Below are 15,596 nucleotides of genomic sequence, written 5' to 3'. Positions count from 1 at the left end.
ATCTCATTTCATATCATTTCCTCATCTCATCTCCTTTCCTCATCTCATATCCTTTCCTCATTTCATATCCTTTCCTCATTTCATCTCCTTTCCTCATTTCATCTCCTTTCCTCATCTCCTTTCCGCGTCTCAGCTAATTTCCTTATCTCCTTTCCTTCATGACCACTGAAAGGAGTGACATGATGAAAACCTATGCCTTGATCTGAACTTTCCCAGACACAGATTGAGCCTTGTCCTGGACACAAAAGGATGCTCAATGGAGAATCTCTATTGAAAGTGCTTAGTCCAGGATTACGCTTAATCTGTGTCCAGGAAACAAACTGTCCCGCAACCAAATCTTGCTTAGGTCCCCAAAAAAGCTAGGACCGGCCCTGATGATTGGTCTGACTTAGACCTCTGGCAACCTTAAAAAACAAACAAACAAAAAAGTGTTTTGTCCGTACAGCAGCAAAGAGCGCTCAAACAGATAGCTGCTACACAAACAGGACACCAACCCAATCGACAACACACATTTGAGAAGATGTTGAGAGTTCTGGGACATCTGTTGTGTAAGATGATTGTTTTGTTACTACATGTACTTAATAACTTAAGAAACAAATCAAATGTGTAAAGACCTGTTTTGTTTCTAGGTCTCTTTATATGCTGTTGGGGAGCTGGTGGCTTGACAGAGACACTGGTGGAACTTGGACACAATGCAACCATAAACTGTTCTCTTAACATAGAAAGTGCATACTGGTACCTACAGCACCAACCACAGCCTCCACTGGCCATACTCCGTTCTTTCACTAGTAGTAGTCCTGCTGCTTTTTATTACAATCATCATTTTAAACAGAAATATTATTTACTAACAGAATATAGATTGTTCATACAGAATGTAACAGTAGATGATTGTGGAGTGTTCTACTGTGCAAAGAAAGAAGAGGGCAGATTGATATTCAGCAACGGCACCAGACTCATGATCACTGGTGAGTGCACATTTTATTCAATGATAAATACCTTTCAATGTAACATCAATCTTTATTGAAATACATCCAATTTTGAGTATGTACACTCTCAAATGTATCCAGTCCCAACATTGCATGTGTGATGCACTGTACACCGACTTCATGTACTTTAATTGTAAAGTGGCATTGTGTGGATATCACTACATGTACATTTAATATAGTGATATAGTGATTTTTCCATGTGCATTATTGCACAGAGGTTTATGCTGACTATCCCAATCAGACAAACCAGACATCCAGTTATCCAAACCAGACATCCAGTTATCCAAACCAGACATCCAGCTATCCAAACCAGGCATCCAGCTATCCAAACCAGACATCCAACTGCAGGTCATCATGGGAGAACTGTCTTCTATCCATTTACAGTGTTCTGAATGCTATTCTGATGGTTATGATCCTGGGTGAGTAAATGGAAATACCAGATTTGAAATAGTTTAACATTTTATTGTCGTTTACGGAGAATTGACATATTGCTTATGTTGATCAACATGATATTGACTTTTCCTATTTTGTTGGTTTATATTTCAGTACTAATCTTGACCTTGCCATGTCAGAACAGAAACTCTCCTTCAAAACTAACACCAAGACGCAGAGTAGACCAGAGGTAAGTTACTTTTTGTAAAGCTCCTGAACAGTTGCATCAGTCTCACCTAATTTGGACCACAAATTTAGCTTAAAGCTGCAATATGTAACTTTTTGGGCTATGCAACCAAAATCACATAGTAATGTTAGTTATAGATCTGTCATTATCTTTGAAAGCAAGTCTAAGAAGAGGTAGATCTGTTCTATGTTAACTATTTCTATGCTTCCCGTTCTGAAGTTTTGTTTTTGCATCTTTTACTTTGTTTTGTACACCAGCTTCAAACAGCTGAAAATACAATGTTTTTGGTTATGGAAAATATATTTCACAGTGGTTTAGATGGTACAAAGATTCTCAACACTATGCTTGCTTGTTTTGTCACAGAAATTGAAATTAGGCGAACTATTAGAATTTTAGCAACCATAGTGCAACTTTAACAGTATAACATGTGCTGAAAAGCATATCAATATATCATAACATAACTCTGATTGCATGCATGTTTAAAAAAAAAAAAGAGTCACTGTATTGTTTATTTGTTTTTTTTTAAATTACAGAAGTCAGTGACACAGCACCGTTTTGCAGTATAATGCATGATCCACAAGCGCAAGCTAACAACTATGCTTAGAATTACTTACTGTTAAATGATGGTAGACATGTGACATTGTTACAGTGATGACTAAAAGAGTCTCGTGAATATGCCTGTCACCCTTTTCACTGCTAGTCAGTAATTATATTGTTTCTTAATGTTCCCCTACTTTGCCATGAGTTGTACTTTACTTAAATGCAATGATGTAGTGTGTCCTTTTCTAAATGAAGGGTCAATCCAGTTCTATTGTAACTATCTTCTATTCAGACATCCCTCAAAACCAACCGGTTAGGAGTGCTGGAAACAAGCAAACTTTATTCAGGGATTTCAGGTGAGGCAGTGGTCAAAGTCTCTGCAAGGTCTCTTTAACATTTCAAGAACCACATTAATATTATATACAGGTCATATAATCTGTGCAAACCTGCACTTGTCTTTTTATTCTTATGTGGCGTCATCACTTACAATAATACACAGTACTACACAATTTGACTGGGTACGTTTTAACTGGTTGAACAGTACCATCTACTGAAAATAGTAAGCACTGCATGTGTTCCCACACTGCATCCCGGCTACCCAACAAAATAACAAATAGTCCAGGTGATATGTGCCAAATCTTAAGTGAATGGTTCACTTTTTCATGAAATAATAAAACTTGGTAAGTCTACACTTGTACAGTTTGGGGTCCTGAACATTTTCAGATGTGGAGCCATCACAAAAACTCCTCCTGGCAGTCATGGCGGACATTTTTCTATTCTGCCATACTGGAGTATCCTTTAGGGGTTCTTCAAATTGAAACTGTGGGGGAACCCCTTTAAGTTCTTCAAAGAACCCCTTTTAATGGATCCTCGATTAACCTTTTGAATAATATTTTGGGGTTCATTTTTGAACTACCCCCCCTATTATTATTATTAATAATAATAATATACATAACAAAAACAACAATAACACAATATTTTAGTTGTCAGTGTTTATTATTATTTTAGTGGCAAAGCAGAATAAAAAAATCTAAATATGAGGTAAACTCCCAGCAGAGCCCAAAGTATAATGGGTATATCCTCTGGCGTGTTGATGTTAGTGTTGATGTTCTCCATATCCATAGCCAGAATGATTTTTCAGTGCATGGTGATCGAACAGGTTTTCTGTTATATTCATCAGAGGTGTAGGGAGGGTGAAGTCTGTGAATCCAAAAAAATTTCATTATACAGACGATTAACAAAACATGCACACAACAGTATTTATACCTTGATTATTGAGGTAAATGTGAATGAAAGAAACTACACTGCTCAAAAAAATAAAGGGAACACTTAAACAACACATTGTAACTCCAAGTCAATCACACTTCTGTGAAATCAAACTGTCCACTTAGGAATCAACACTGATTGACAATAAATTTCACATGCTGTTGTGCAAATGGAATAGACAACAGGTGGAAATTATAGGCAATTAGCAAGACACCCCCAATAAAGGACTGGTTTTGCAGGTGGTGACCACAGACCACTTCTCAGTTCCTATGCTTCCTGGCTGATGTTTTGGTCACTTTTGAATGCTGGCGGTGCTTTCACTCTAGTGGTAGCATGAGACGGAGTCTACAACCCACACAAGTGGCTCAGGTAGTGCAGCTCATCCAGGATGGCACATCAATGCGAGCTGTGGCAAGAAGGTTTGCTGTGTCTGTCAGCGTAGTGTCCAGAGCATGGAGGCGCTACCAGGAGACAGGCCAGTACATCAGGAGACGTGGAGGAGGCCGTAGGAGGGCTACAACCCAGCAGCAGGACTTCTACCTCCGCCTTTGTGCAAGGAGGAGCAGGAGGAGCACTGCCAGAGCCCTGCAAAATGACCTCCAGCAGGCCACAAATGTGCATGTGTCTGCTCAAACGGTCAGAAACAGACTCCATGAGGGTGGTATGAGGGCCCGACGTCCACAGGTGGGGGTTGTGCTTACAGCCCAACACCGTGCAGGATGTTTGGCATTTGCCAGAGAACACCAAGATTGGCAAATTCGCCACTGGCGCCCTGTGCTCTTCACAGATGAAAGCAGGTTCACACTGAGCACATGTGACAGACGTGACAGAGTCTGGAGACGCCATGGAGAACGTTCTGCTGCCTGCAACATCCTCCAGCATGACCGGTTTGGCGGTGGGTCAGTCATGGTGTGGGGTGGCATTTCTTTGGGGGGCCGCACAGCCCTCCATGTGCTCGCCAGAGGTAGCCTGACTGCCATTAGGTACCGAGATGAGATCCTCAGACCCCTTGTGAGACCATATGCTGGTGCGGTTGGCCCTGGGTTCCTCCTAATGCAAAACAATGCTAGACCTCATGTGGCTGGAGTGTGTCAGCAGTTCCTGCAAGAGGAAGGCATTGATGCTATGGACTGGCCCGCCCGTTCCCCAGACCTGAATCCAATTGAGCACATCTGGGACATCATGTCTCGCTCCATCCACCAATGCCACGTTGCACCACAGACTGTCCAGGAGTTGGCGGATGCTTTAGTCCAGGTCTGGGAGGAGATCCCTCAGGAGACCATGCGCCACCTCATCAGGAGCATGCCCAGGCGTTATAGGGAGGTCATACAGGCACGTGGAGGCCACACACACTACTGAGCCTCATTTTGACTTGTTTTAAGGACATTACATCAAAGTTGGATCAGCCTGTAGTGTGGTTTTCCACTTTAATTTTGAGGGTGACTCCAAATCCAGACCTCCATGGGTTGATAAATTTGATTTCCATTGATAATTGTTGTGTGATTCTGTTGTCAGCACATTCAACTATGTAAAGAAAAAAGTATTTAATAAGATTATTTCATTCATTCAGATCTAGGATGTGTTATTTTAGTGTTCCCTTTATTTTTTTGAGCAGTGCATTTTGATAATGATTTTCATATACATACCATAATGTAGAGGCCTATGGGATATTCATTGAAGAGGTAAGGGAGGAGGATGGTACATGTGATCTGCATAACATAACATACCAATACCAATTGACATACCTTTGTATGCCTCCTCGTCTGTATACCTGCAGACACAAAAGTGAGCAGTTCAGTCATCTGCACCCAATACAGCTAGCCTTCAACATATTCTTATAGCCTACATATTCTTACCTCTTTCTTGATTAATATCCATTGAATTGTGTACATTTTCTGTTTCACAAAGATTTGCACAATATGAAAAGATAGATAGTATCATCATAAAACAATATCAATTTAGATCATACAAGGGACAAACCTTACCTTAAATTGAGGAGATCTTTAAATTGTTCAGTTAAGTGCCTGCACCTGCTGTCCTTTCAAATTAAAATCAAAATGTTTCAGTTGGGCAGTTAGGTTCCTGCAAGAACCCCCACCTACTAAGGAGGTTCCTCGATGAACCCCACCTCCTATGGGGTTCTTGGAAGAAGCTTTTGGGGGCAACTTTCAGTGCCAAGAACCCTAAGGTTCTTTGAAGAACTTTGAGGATCTTAGATAAACCCTTGTTGAACCCCTAATGTTTAGAGTGTAGGCCTGCATTGACAGGCACAAGCGGGCTTTCAATCATGCAGTCATGAGATCTGTTTTTTAGATTAAAGCGAGTCTAGCCGTGTGTACACATGTATTGATTTTAATTGTTAGTTAGTGACTTATTTGGCCAGTTATAGCCCATTTTGGGTCATCAATGAAAATCCTGGAAAAGTCATGGTGTGTGTCAGTGGGCCGTAGCCAGACGAGAGAGAGAGCGAGAGAGAGACATTTGCCCAGGAGGTAAAATAATGATATACAACAGACTAACTAGACATATTGTGTAGTTTGGCTGGTTATCTAGCTAGTTAACTATTAGTATGTATTAATGTCATTTTCATGTCCGATGTCCTAAAATAACTTTCCACCGGCTCTGGTGTATAACCGCAACTGGCATGCATGCAGTTGATACTGGTGCACAGTTGATGAAACCAATGCTGCATACTCCGGTTGAAAAACCATCTCTCAAGCGCAAAGAAATGGCTAGGATTCTTCTCTATTCAATACTGGCCATGTAATTATTACAAAGTTTTAAAAATATTCTTAGAAAAGCCTAATTGACAAGTAACTCCTATGCTGTCAAGCTCTCCCCTGAACGCGGAATATTTTAACCTTACAAATAGATAAACATCTTAGTTGGCTACATCGCCCACCTTGAATAGAGGTTTAAAAAGCTGTTGATTGTTTGAATGTATTTTCCTCTGTATCTGGTTTGACTTTAAATGTTTAAAAAAATAGGGAATTAAGATATGTAAAAACCAAACAGAAAGGGCTAATTAGAATTGTAATCCCATCATTGAGAATGTTAAGAAGAGGTTTGATGCTTGGTTGTTAAGGGATATATCTTTAAATGGTTGAGTATTGCTGTCAAAAAATTTGAAGGATTATCAAGACTAGTATATACTGCAATGGCATTGGAGATTCCCCAAGCAACAATTAAAGTAGACTTGAAACTGTTACATTTTGTTTGGAGGAATAAACCACATTAATTTAAAAAAAAGAAAGCATTATGTAATACTCTTGATCTGGGGGGTTTAAATGTGCTTGATTTTGGTACATCCAATAATATCTTTAAGACTAGACTGATCAAGAATTACATCCAATTTAAGGCTAGGATTTGAAATATTATTCAAAATCTTGTTTTTAAAAAGGTTGGTGCCACTGAATTTCTCCTCAAATGTAACTTTGAGCTAAATAAAATTCCCCTGAAATTAAACGGTGGAGTATGCCATCGTTTTTGATGCAATACCTACAGGCCTTATAATACTTTTACAGGGAAATTATGCTCTTGAGAGGAATGTGGAATTCAGTTTCAGCGTCCTATTAGATGGTTTATGCATCAAGGATAAAAAGTGCACTAATAATTATATTTAAGTGATAATGCCCGAGAAGCCGATGTTTGTTGGATATATTGGCACGGGTGTTGTTCGTCTCGGGCCGACAAACCGTGCCAATACATCCAACAAACACCGACTTTTATACAACGGGTTACCAACATATTCAAATAATGACTTACATATTTTTATTAAAAACGTTATTTAGATGAATGTATTTGTTCTAATTCTTCCTTCCACAAGATATAGTCCCGAAACACATCTAGGGTTGCTAGAGACGCGGCCCAGTCGTTCAGTCTTTTTGTTCTGTATCTAAAATATCCGCCAGAATAACAGCAAAGTAGCTGCATTTGCATTTGTTTAAGCTGTTTTCTAGTAACATTTATTTGGATACATCCATAACAATGAGCTAAAGAGGCGCGATTTCGCATGGCATAGAGAATGTGCTCACTCGTCAGGACACTGTTGTTCAGAGGAGCTAGCCAACAACACAGCTACAGTAACACAATCACTTCAAACTGAAGCTGGAAAGACTGCAAATTAGCTGCGTTTCGTTTGACCTTTTTTCAATGGATATTTTTTTTGTATATATCCATAGAAATGATGCCAGCTGATTCATGATTTCGACGGGCTGAGAAACGCTGCCTGCCTTTCTGTTTCGTCCCGACTCCCGACACTTTCAATACTATGGGACAGCTGGAGATCGAATTTGAATATTGAAACAATGTTGCAAATGTTGGAGAGACAGACAGCAAGGTTTATACAAATCTCCACTGTTGAAAACTAAATGTTAGTCTAAAATAAATGTGAGATAATGTCTAGATGCTTTTTATAGTGGAGATCAAGTTTATAAAGTGCCTGACTGGGTTGATGAGACAGTGTATTGCGCAGTCAGATGGAACAGTGTAAATAGGCATTTTAACGTCATATATTTAGCTGGTGGTAACTTGTGGAATAGACACCGGCTGGAATGCAGTTTTAACCAATCAGCATTCAGGATTAGACCGACGCGTTGTATAATTGGAAGATGAGTACCGAGCCTTCGTTTCCTCCTGCGAAAGTATACTGGAATTATAGAATTGGAATGCGGTATGGAACTTAAATAGAAAATATTGTGTCACTAAAAAAGTCAGTGAAGTGTATTTTTAAATTAGACATTTAATATATCCAGTAAACCAGGTACTGACAAGATTTCAAATTGATATCGATGAAAAGTGTCTGTTTTGTCAAATTGAAAATGAAACTACAAGTTATTTATTCTTTGAATTTATTTGCACCAAGATCTTTTGGATGGATGTACATTTAGATCAACTGGTGCTAGGGTTCGTCTTGATGGGAAATATGTTTTACTTTTGTTTCATGATTTATATCAGAACAAAGTATATATAATGAATCTGCATGGTAAATATTATTTACAGTACATACATGCAAGTGGGCAAAAGAAAACCCAAAAATCTTGTTTTTTTTTATTGAGTTTGAATTTAATTTAAAAATGGTGCATAATCTGAAAAACTGTAAAGCAAAACGAACTCTAATTCCCTGTGAAGCCTTGTGTATTTTTGTTTACATGTGTATAACCCTGTGTATAACGTTTCTGTGTTATTTGGTAGATTTTTTTGTAAATTGTGTTATAATTGTTGTTAATAATAAAAAATACATAATTTAAAAAATACCTCGCCCACCTTAGCCCTGGTTCATTGAGTGAGGGAATTATTTTGAGGGAATTATTTTAGAAAGACATAAAAAGTATTTGCTTGTAATTGTAATGTTGCAGGGATGCCAACCATCCTCCTGGAGATTTCAGGAGAGCTACTGGGTGCCAGGCTTTTGCTCCAGCCCTGCTCGAACACACCACATTCTAAAAAATCAGCTGCTCCACAGGACCTTGATAAGATGACTCTGGTGTGTTTGAGCAGGGTTGGATCAAAAGCCTGCACACCCAGTAGCTCTCCAGATGGAGGGTTGACGGACCACATGTGTTTTATACAGTAGTCTATCAGTGCAGTATTTTACTTTGTGGGGGGTTAAGTGCCTAAGGGAACAACAGCAGGAGATACTGTATAATACATGGGATCAGAGGCCAGCAGCCTTACATTGTCAATACCAGTGAAAATAATGAATTTTATTTTGTGAAGTGGTTCCTTGCATCATACAACACAATTTTCAGTCACCTTTTTGGCCCAATAGCGTTGCAGACCTTTTTTTGGGGGGACAAGTGACTTGAGCCTTTAGACAAGTAAAAAAGTTAATGTCAAGCCCTGATAACACATAAAGGGTGATGTCTACCTTGGGTCACTTGGGTGATTCTAAAATTACTAGATGAAGGCTTTGAAAAATGTGGAGGGAAAATAGATTTCTGTGTTATAATTAATCATAGGACAGTAACGAAAATGGGTGTTATTAATGATTAAATTCATGATTTCATAAAAATAAAAAATAAAAAACTTTTGACTGGTACTGTATATATACAGTGAGGCAAAAAAGTATTTGATCCCCTGCTGATTTTGTACGTTTGCCCACTGACAAAGAAATGATCAGTCTATAATTTTAATGGTAGGTTTATTTGAACAGTGAGAGACAGAATATTAACAACAAAATCCAGAAAAACGCATGTCAAAAATGTTATAAATTGATTTGCATTTTAATGAGGGAAATAAGTATTTAACCCCCTCTCAATCAGAAAGATTTCTGTCTCCCAGGTGTATTTTATACAGGTAACAAGCTGAGATTAGGAGCATACTCTTAAAGGGAGTGCTCCTAATCTCAGTTTGTTACCTGTATAAAAGACACCTGTCCACAGAAGCAATCAATCAATCAGATTCCAAACTCTCCACCATGGCCAAGACCAAAGAGCTCTCCAAGGATGTCAGAGACAAGATTGTAGACCTACACAAGGCTGGAATGGGCTACAAGACCATCGCCAAGCAGCTTGGTGAGAAGGTGACAACAGTTGGTGTGATTATTCGCAAATGGAAGAAACACAAAAGAACTGTCAATCTCCCTCGGCCTGGGGCTCTATGCAAGATCTCAACTCGTGGAGTTGCAATGATCATGAGAACGGTGAGGAATCAGCCCAGAACTACACGGGATGATCTTGTCAATGATCTCAAGGCAGCTGGGACCATAGTCACCAAGAAAACAATTGGTAACACACTACGCCGTGAAGGACTGAAATCCTGCAGCGCCCGCAAGGTCCCCCTGCTCAAGAAAGCACATATACAGGCCCGTCTGAAGTTTGCCAATGAACATCTGAATGATTCAGAGGAGAACTGGGTGAAAGTGTTGTGGTCAGATGAGACCAAAATGGAGCTCTTTGGCATCAACTCAACTCGCCGTGTTTGGAGGAGGAGGAATGCTGCCTATGACCCCAAGAACACCATCCCCACCGTCAAACATGGAGGTGGAAACATTATGCTTTGGGGGTGTTTTTCTGCTAAGGGGACAGGACAACTTCACCGCATCAAAGGGACGATGGACGGGGCCATGTACCATCAAATCTTGGGTGAAAACCTCCTTCCCTCAGCCAGGGCATTGAAAATGGGTCGTGGATGGGTATTCCAGCATGACAATGACCCAAAACACACGGCCAAGGCAACAAAGGAGTGGCTCAAGAAGAAGCACATTAAGGTCCTGGAGTGGCCTAGCCAGTCTCCAGACCTTAATCCCATAGAAAATCTGTGGAGAGAGCTGAAGGTTCGAGTTGCCAAACGTCAGCCTCGAAACCTTAATGACTTGGAGAAGATCTGCAAAGAGGAGTGGGACAAAATCCCTTCTGAGATGTGTGCAAACTTGGTGGCCAACTACAAGAAACGTCTGACCTCTGTGATTGCCATCAAGGGTTTTGCCACCAAGTACTAAGTCATGTTTTGCAGAGGGGTCAAATACTTATTTCCCTCATTAAAATGCAAATAAATTTATAACATTTTTGACATGCGTTTTGCTGGATTTTTGTTGTTGTTATTCTGTCTCTCACTGTTCAAATAAACCTACCATTAAAATTATAGACTGATCATGTCTTTGTCAGTGGGCAAACGTACAAAATCAGCAGGGGATCAAATACTTTTTTCCCTCACTGTACAGTTTGGACACACCTACTCATTCAAGGGTTTTTCTTTATTTTGACTATTTTCTACATTGTAGAATAATAGTGAAGACATCAAAACTATTAAATAACACATATGGAATCATGTAGTTACCAAAAAAGTGTTAAACAAATCAAAATACAGTATATTTTAGATTTTAGATTCTTCAAAGTAGCCACCCTTTGCCTTGATGACAGCTTTGCACACTCTTGGCATTCTCTCAACCAGCTTCACCCGGAATGCTTTTCCAACAGTCTTGAAGGAGTTCCCACATATGCTGATCACTTGTTGGCTGCTTTTCCTTCACTCTGCGGTCCAACTCATCCCAAACCATCTCAATTGGGTTGAGGTTAGGCGACTGGGGAGGCCAGGTCATCTGATGCAGCACTCCATCACTCTCCTTGGTCAAATAGCCCTTACACAGCCTGGAGGTGTGTTTTGGGTCATTGTCCTGTTGAAAAACAAATGATAGTCCCACTAAGCGCAAACCAGATGGGATGGCGTATCGCTGCAGAATACTGTGGTAGCCATGCTGGTTAAGTGTGCTTTGAATTCTAAATAAATCACTGACAGTGTCACCAGCAAAGCACCCCCACATCATCACACCTCCTCCTCCATGCTTCACGGTGGGAACCACACATGCAGAGATCATCCGTTCACCTTCTCTGCATCTCACAAAGACACGGCGGTTGGAACCAAAAATCTCACATTTGGACTCATCAGCCCAAAGGACAGATTTCCACCGGTCTAATGTCCATTGCTCGTGTTTCTTGGCCCAAGCAAGTCTCTTCTTCTTATTGGTGTCCTTTAGTAGTGGTTTCTTTGCAGCAATTCGACCATGAAGGCCTGATTCAAACAGTCTCCTCTGAACAGTTGATGTTGAGATGTGTCTGTTACTTTATTTGGGCTGCAATCTGAGGTGCAGAGGTAACTCAGTGTCTTCTTTTCCTGTGGCGGTCCTCATGAGAGCCAGTTTCATCATAGCGTTTTTGCGACTGCACTTGAAGAAACGTTCAAAGTTCTTGAAATGGTCCGGATTGACTGACCTTCATGTCTTAAAGTAATGATAGACTGTCGTTTCTCTTTGCTTATTTGAGCTGTTCTTGCCATAATGTGAACTTGGTCTTTTACCAAATAGGGCTATCTTCTGTATACCACCCCTAACTTGTCACATCACAACTGATTGGCTCAAACGCATTAAGAAGGAAAGAAATTCCACAAATTTACTTTTAAGAAGGCACACTAGTTAATTGAAATAAATTCCAGGTGACTACCTCATGAAGCTGGTTGAGAGAATGCCAAGAGTGTGCAAAGCTGTCACATCAATGCAAAGGGTGGCTATTTGAAGAATCTCAAATATAAAATATATTTTGATTTGTTTAACACTTTTTTGGTCACTACATGATTCCATATGTGTTATTTCATAGTTTGATGTCTTCACTATTATTCTACAATGTAGAAAATAGTAAAAATAAAGAAAATCCCTTGAATGAGTAGGTGTGTCCAAACTTTTGACTGGTACTGTTTATATATATAAATATATTTCCTGAGCTTTCGTATATCTCGTAGATATAGGACAGACACTTTTTTTTGTCATTTTTCAATGCGTTTCTATGGGCTATAGTAGTAAAGACCAGATTAAATCTTTTTTTTTTATACCTAAAGATATCCTACAATTCAAAATCAAATAGCTAAATGAACCAAGGTATGACCTTCTTAAAACAATTCCATATGTCAAACTTTTAAGAATTAAATAATGAAAGAAAAACCTAAATGTAGCCTATAGATATAAACGGCACAAGAATTGGTGAATTTTTAAAGGTATTTTCTCTCTTTACTCAACCGCCTACCACCCACCCGCCCTTCATCCAGACATTTTTTCATTACCTTAAGCCCACCCGCCCGAAGGATATAACCGCAGCGACTGTGGGTTATGAGTCAACCTGCGCATCACTAACCTGTACTGCCAGTGGACTGCTGTACGTCTCAGTTACCTGCATTACCTTTAGTTACCACAGTTACAAGTTATACCATGCAGACCACATCTTTTGCCTAGTTTATATCTTAGAAACAACGAGTAGGTCTATATTGTTTTTCGTTGCTTTACAAAGTAATTTAAAGCACAGTAAATGAACAGTTCCTTAGGTTATGATTGGTTGCTCAGCCTTCCTTTCATGTTCAGCCAGGCCACTGTGTTTATAACCCTGCTAGTCTCGTTCCCAACCATAACATGCTCTATCACTACTCCACAGGTGCTGGTTGCCGGTTTGTGTGATCCTGTTGATTGGTCCCCAAGGTATTCATTTCAAGTAGTCACTTAGTATTGTTGTTTGCCTTTGCAAACACAGCATATTGAATTGATATCATAGTGTCAGATGGATTCATTGGAGGCTAATTTGTATGTCTCTGTTCTGAAGTCTCTTCGCAGGTCAAAGTTGAAGGCTTCAAGGGACATAATGTTATCTTGCCTTGCACATACAAGGCACTTAAAAATGTCAACATTTTTTGGGAATACGCAGATGACGTGAATGTCTACTATATTATCAATGGAAAAGCAGAATTGTCCAAGCAACACCGTCAGTTCATAAACAGAACCAGTATGTTCTCTGATGAGTGGGCAAACGGCAACTTCTCTCTCTTACTGACTGATCTCAATGGCACAGATAGTGGGAGTTATTCATGTTCCATACAATCACAGAGCATTCATCGCCAAGTGGACCTTTCTGTCAAAGGTTTGCAGTTATGCTCTTTCTTGCCTCATGTGTTGCATTTCCTTCATGTGTTGCATTTCCTTACATTATTCACAAGTGTAACATAACTGTTTTGATACCTGCATAGCCTGCATTTATAGACAATTGACAATTGACTAGACAATTCATAGAGAATGCTCATGATTCAGCCTTTGCTTATCTATACAGTATTGGAATTTCCATTAACAGTTTTAAGAAGTTGATGATACAGTATGATAACTCTAAGGAAAATGTCCCTCTTTATTTTACAGAGAAACCAACTCCATATAGCAGCAGCGTTAGCATCAGAGTACAGAAACTCATCCCCTTCCTGTTTCTCCTCCTCAGTCAAACGCTCCACCTTCTTTGACCCACAGCATAGAAATTGGTAATTGTGCCATTTTATGTGGCTGTGTTTTGCAACTTCTGTGTGTTCAAACGGCTGAAAGGCTTCTCTCTATACAGTATGCATGAAATATGAAACTGCAAATATAGGCTACCGCTTGCTAGAACTCTTTGTAGAGGTGGTGAGTAAATGCATAATGTTTTTTAAAACCTGGGTCATCTGTTAAATCAAAATAGGAAATAGGATTGAAATACAATTGTGTAGTGTGCCGCTCCTGTCAATACATTTTCAATTACAAGGCTATTAAAATATTTCAATATCACGTGATAAGTATTGTACTGCCATTTAACAGTCATTTTGGTGAGAACTTGAGATTGAACATAATCATGTGTTGTTTTTTTGTTGTAGTTTTCAGTCAACCTTTCAATGAGCAATTTATTTTTACTAAGACACAACAGTTGGGCTACAGGTGATAATGCTTTTTGCTAGTATGATATTTGATTATATGGACCATGCATAGGCTATATGCATGGTCCAATATGCTAAAATAGTTGTGACAAATAATTTTACCAATATGTTATTGGGCTCATTTCTGTATGTGGAAATTGTGTAGTCCCAAACCATCACACCACCACCACCATGCTTGACCTTTGGTATGATGTTCTTACTGTGGAATGCAGTGTTTGTTTTTCGGCAGGCATAATGGGACCCATCTCGTCCAAAAAGTTGACTCAAGTTTGCCAAAAAGCACCTGGATGATCTTCAAGACTCTTAGAAGGACGTTCTATGGACAGATTATTCAAAAGTATAACTTTTTGGACGACATGGTTCCAGTAATGTCTGGCGAAAACCAAACTCTGCATTCCACAGTAAGAACATCATACCAAAGGTCAAGCATGGTGGTGGTGGTGTGATGGTTTGGGGGATGCTTTGCTGCCTCAGGACCTGGTCGACTTGCCTTAATAGAAGGAACCATGAATTCTGCTCTGTATCAGAGAATTCTACAGGAGAATGTCAGACCATCCATCTGTGAGCTGAAGCTGAAGCACAGCTGGGTCATGCAGCAAGACAATGATCCAAAACACACAATCAAGTCTACATGAAAATTGCTAAAAAGCAACAAATTGGAAGTTTTGGAATGGCCTAGTCAAAGTCCAGACCTAATCCCAATTGAGATGTTGTGGCAGGACTTGAAACGAGCAGTTAATGCTTGAAAACCCACACGTCACTGAGTTAAAGCAGTTCTGCATGGAAGAGTGGGCCAAAATTCCTCCACAGCGACGTGAGAGACTGATCAACAACTACAGGAAGCATTTGGTTGGAGTCATTGCAGCTAAAGATGGCACAACCAGTTATTGAGTGTTAGGGGGCAATTACTTTTTCACACAGGGGAATTGGGTGTTGCATAACTTTGTTTATGAAATAAATATGTAATTGTTGTGTTA

General features: G+C 39.6%; 1 protein-coding gene across 1 annotated transcript; it reads left to right on the top strand.

The window, feature by feature from the left end:
• The first annotated feature begins 427 nt into the window (after positions 1-427).
• LOC311109759 (uncharacterized protein) lies at positions 428-15,596 on the top strand. The gene is made up of 7 exons (XM_084152736.1): positions 428-548; positions 630-965; positions 1,202-1,405; positions 1,533-1,608; positions 13,329-13,372; positions 13,494-13,808; positions 14,078-15,596. Exons 1-7 carry the CDS (start codon positions 521-523, stop codon positions 14,173-14,175), a joined length of 1,101 nt encoding a protein of 366 aa, XP_084008862.1. The 5' UTR covers positions 428-520; the 3' UTR covers positions 14,176-15,596.

Source organism: Coregonus lavaretus (assembly GCF_964263955.1).
Source record: "Coregonus lavaretus genome assembly, chromosome: 35".
NCBI lineage: Eukaryota > Metazoa > Chordata > Actinopteri > Salmoniformes > Salmonidae > Coregonus > Coregonus lavaretus.
The sequence above is the reverse complement of the archived record's forward strand: the minus strand, read 5'-3'. Positions and strand labels throughout refer to the sequence as shown.

What these genes read in the sequence shown, in the direction of transcription:
- LOC311109759 (XM_084152736.1), top strand. Translation starts at nt 521, where the DNA reads ATGTTGAGAGTTCTGGGACATCTGTTGT. An exon ending in AGTTCTGGGACATCTGTTGT is followed by an intron (nt 549 to 629) that starts GTAAGATGATTG and finishes TTTTGTTTCTAG; the next exon opens with GTCTCTTTATATGCTGTTGG. An exon ending in CACCAGACTCATGATCACTG is followed by an intron (nt 966 to 1,201) that starts GTGAGTGCACAT and finishes ATTATTGCACAG; the next exon opens with AGGTTTATGCTGACTATCCC.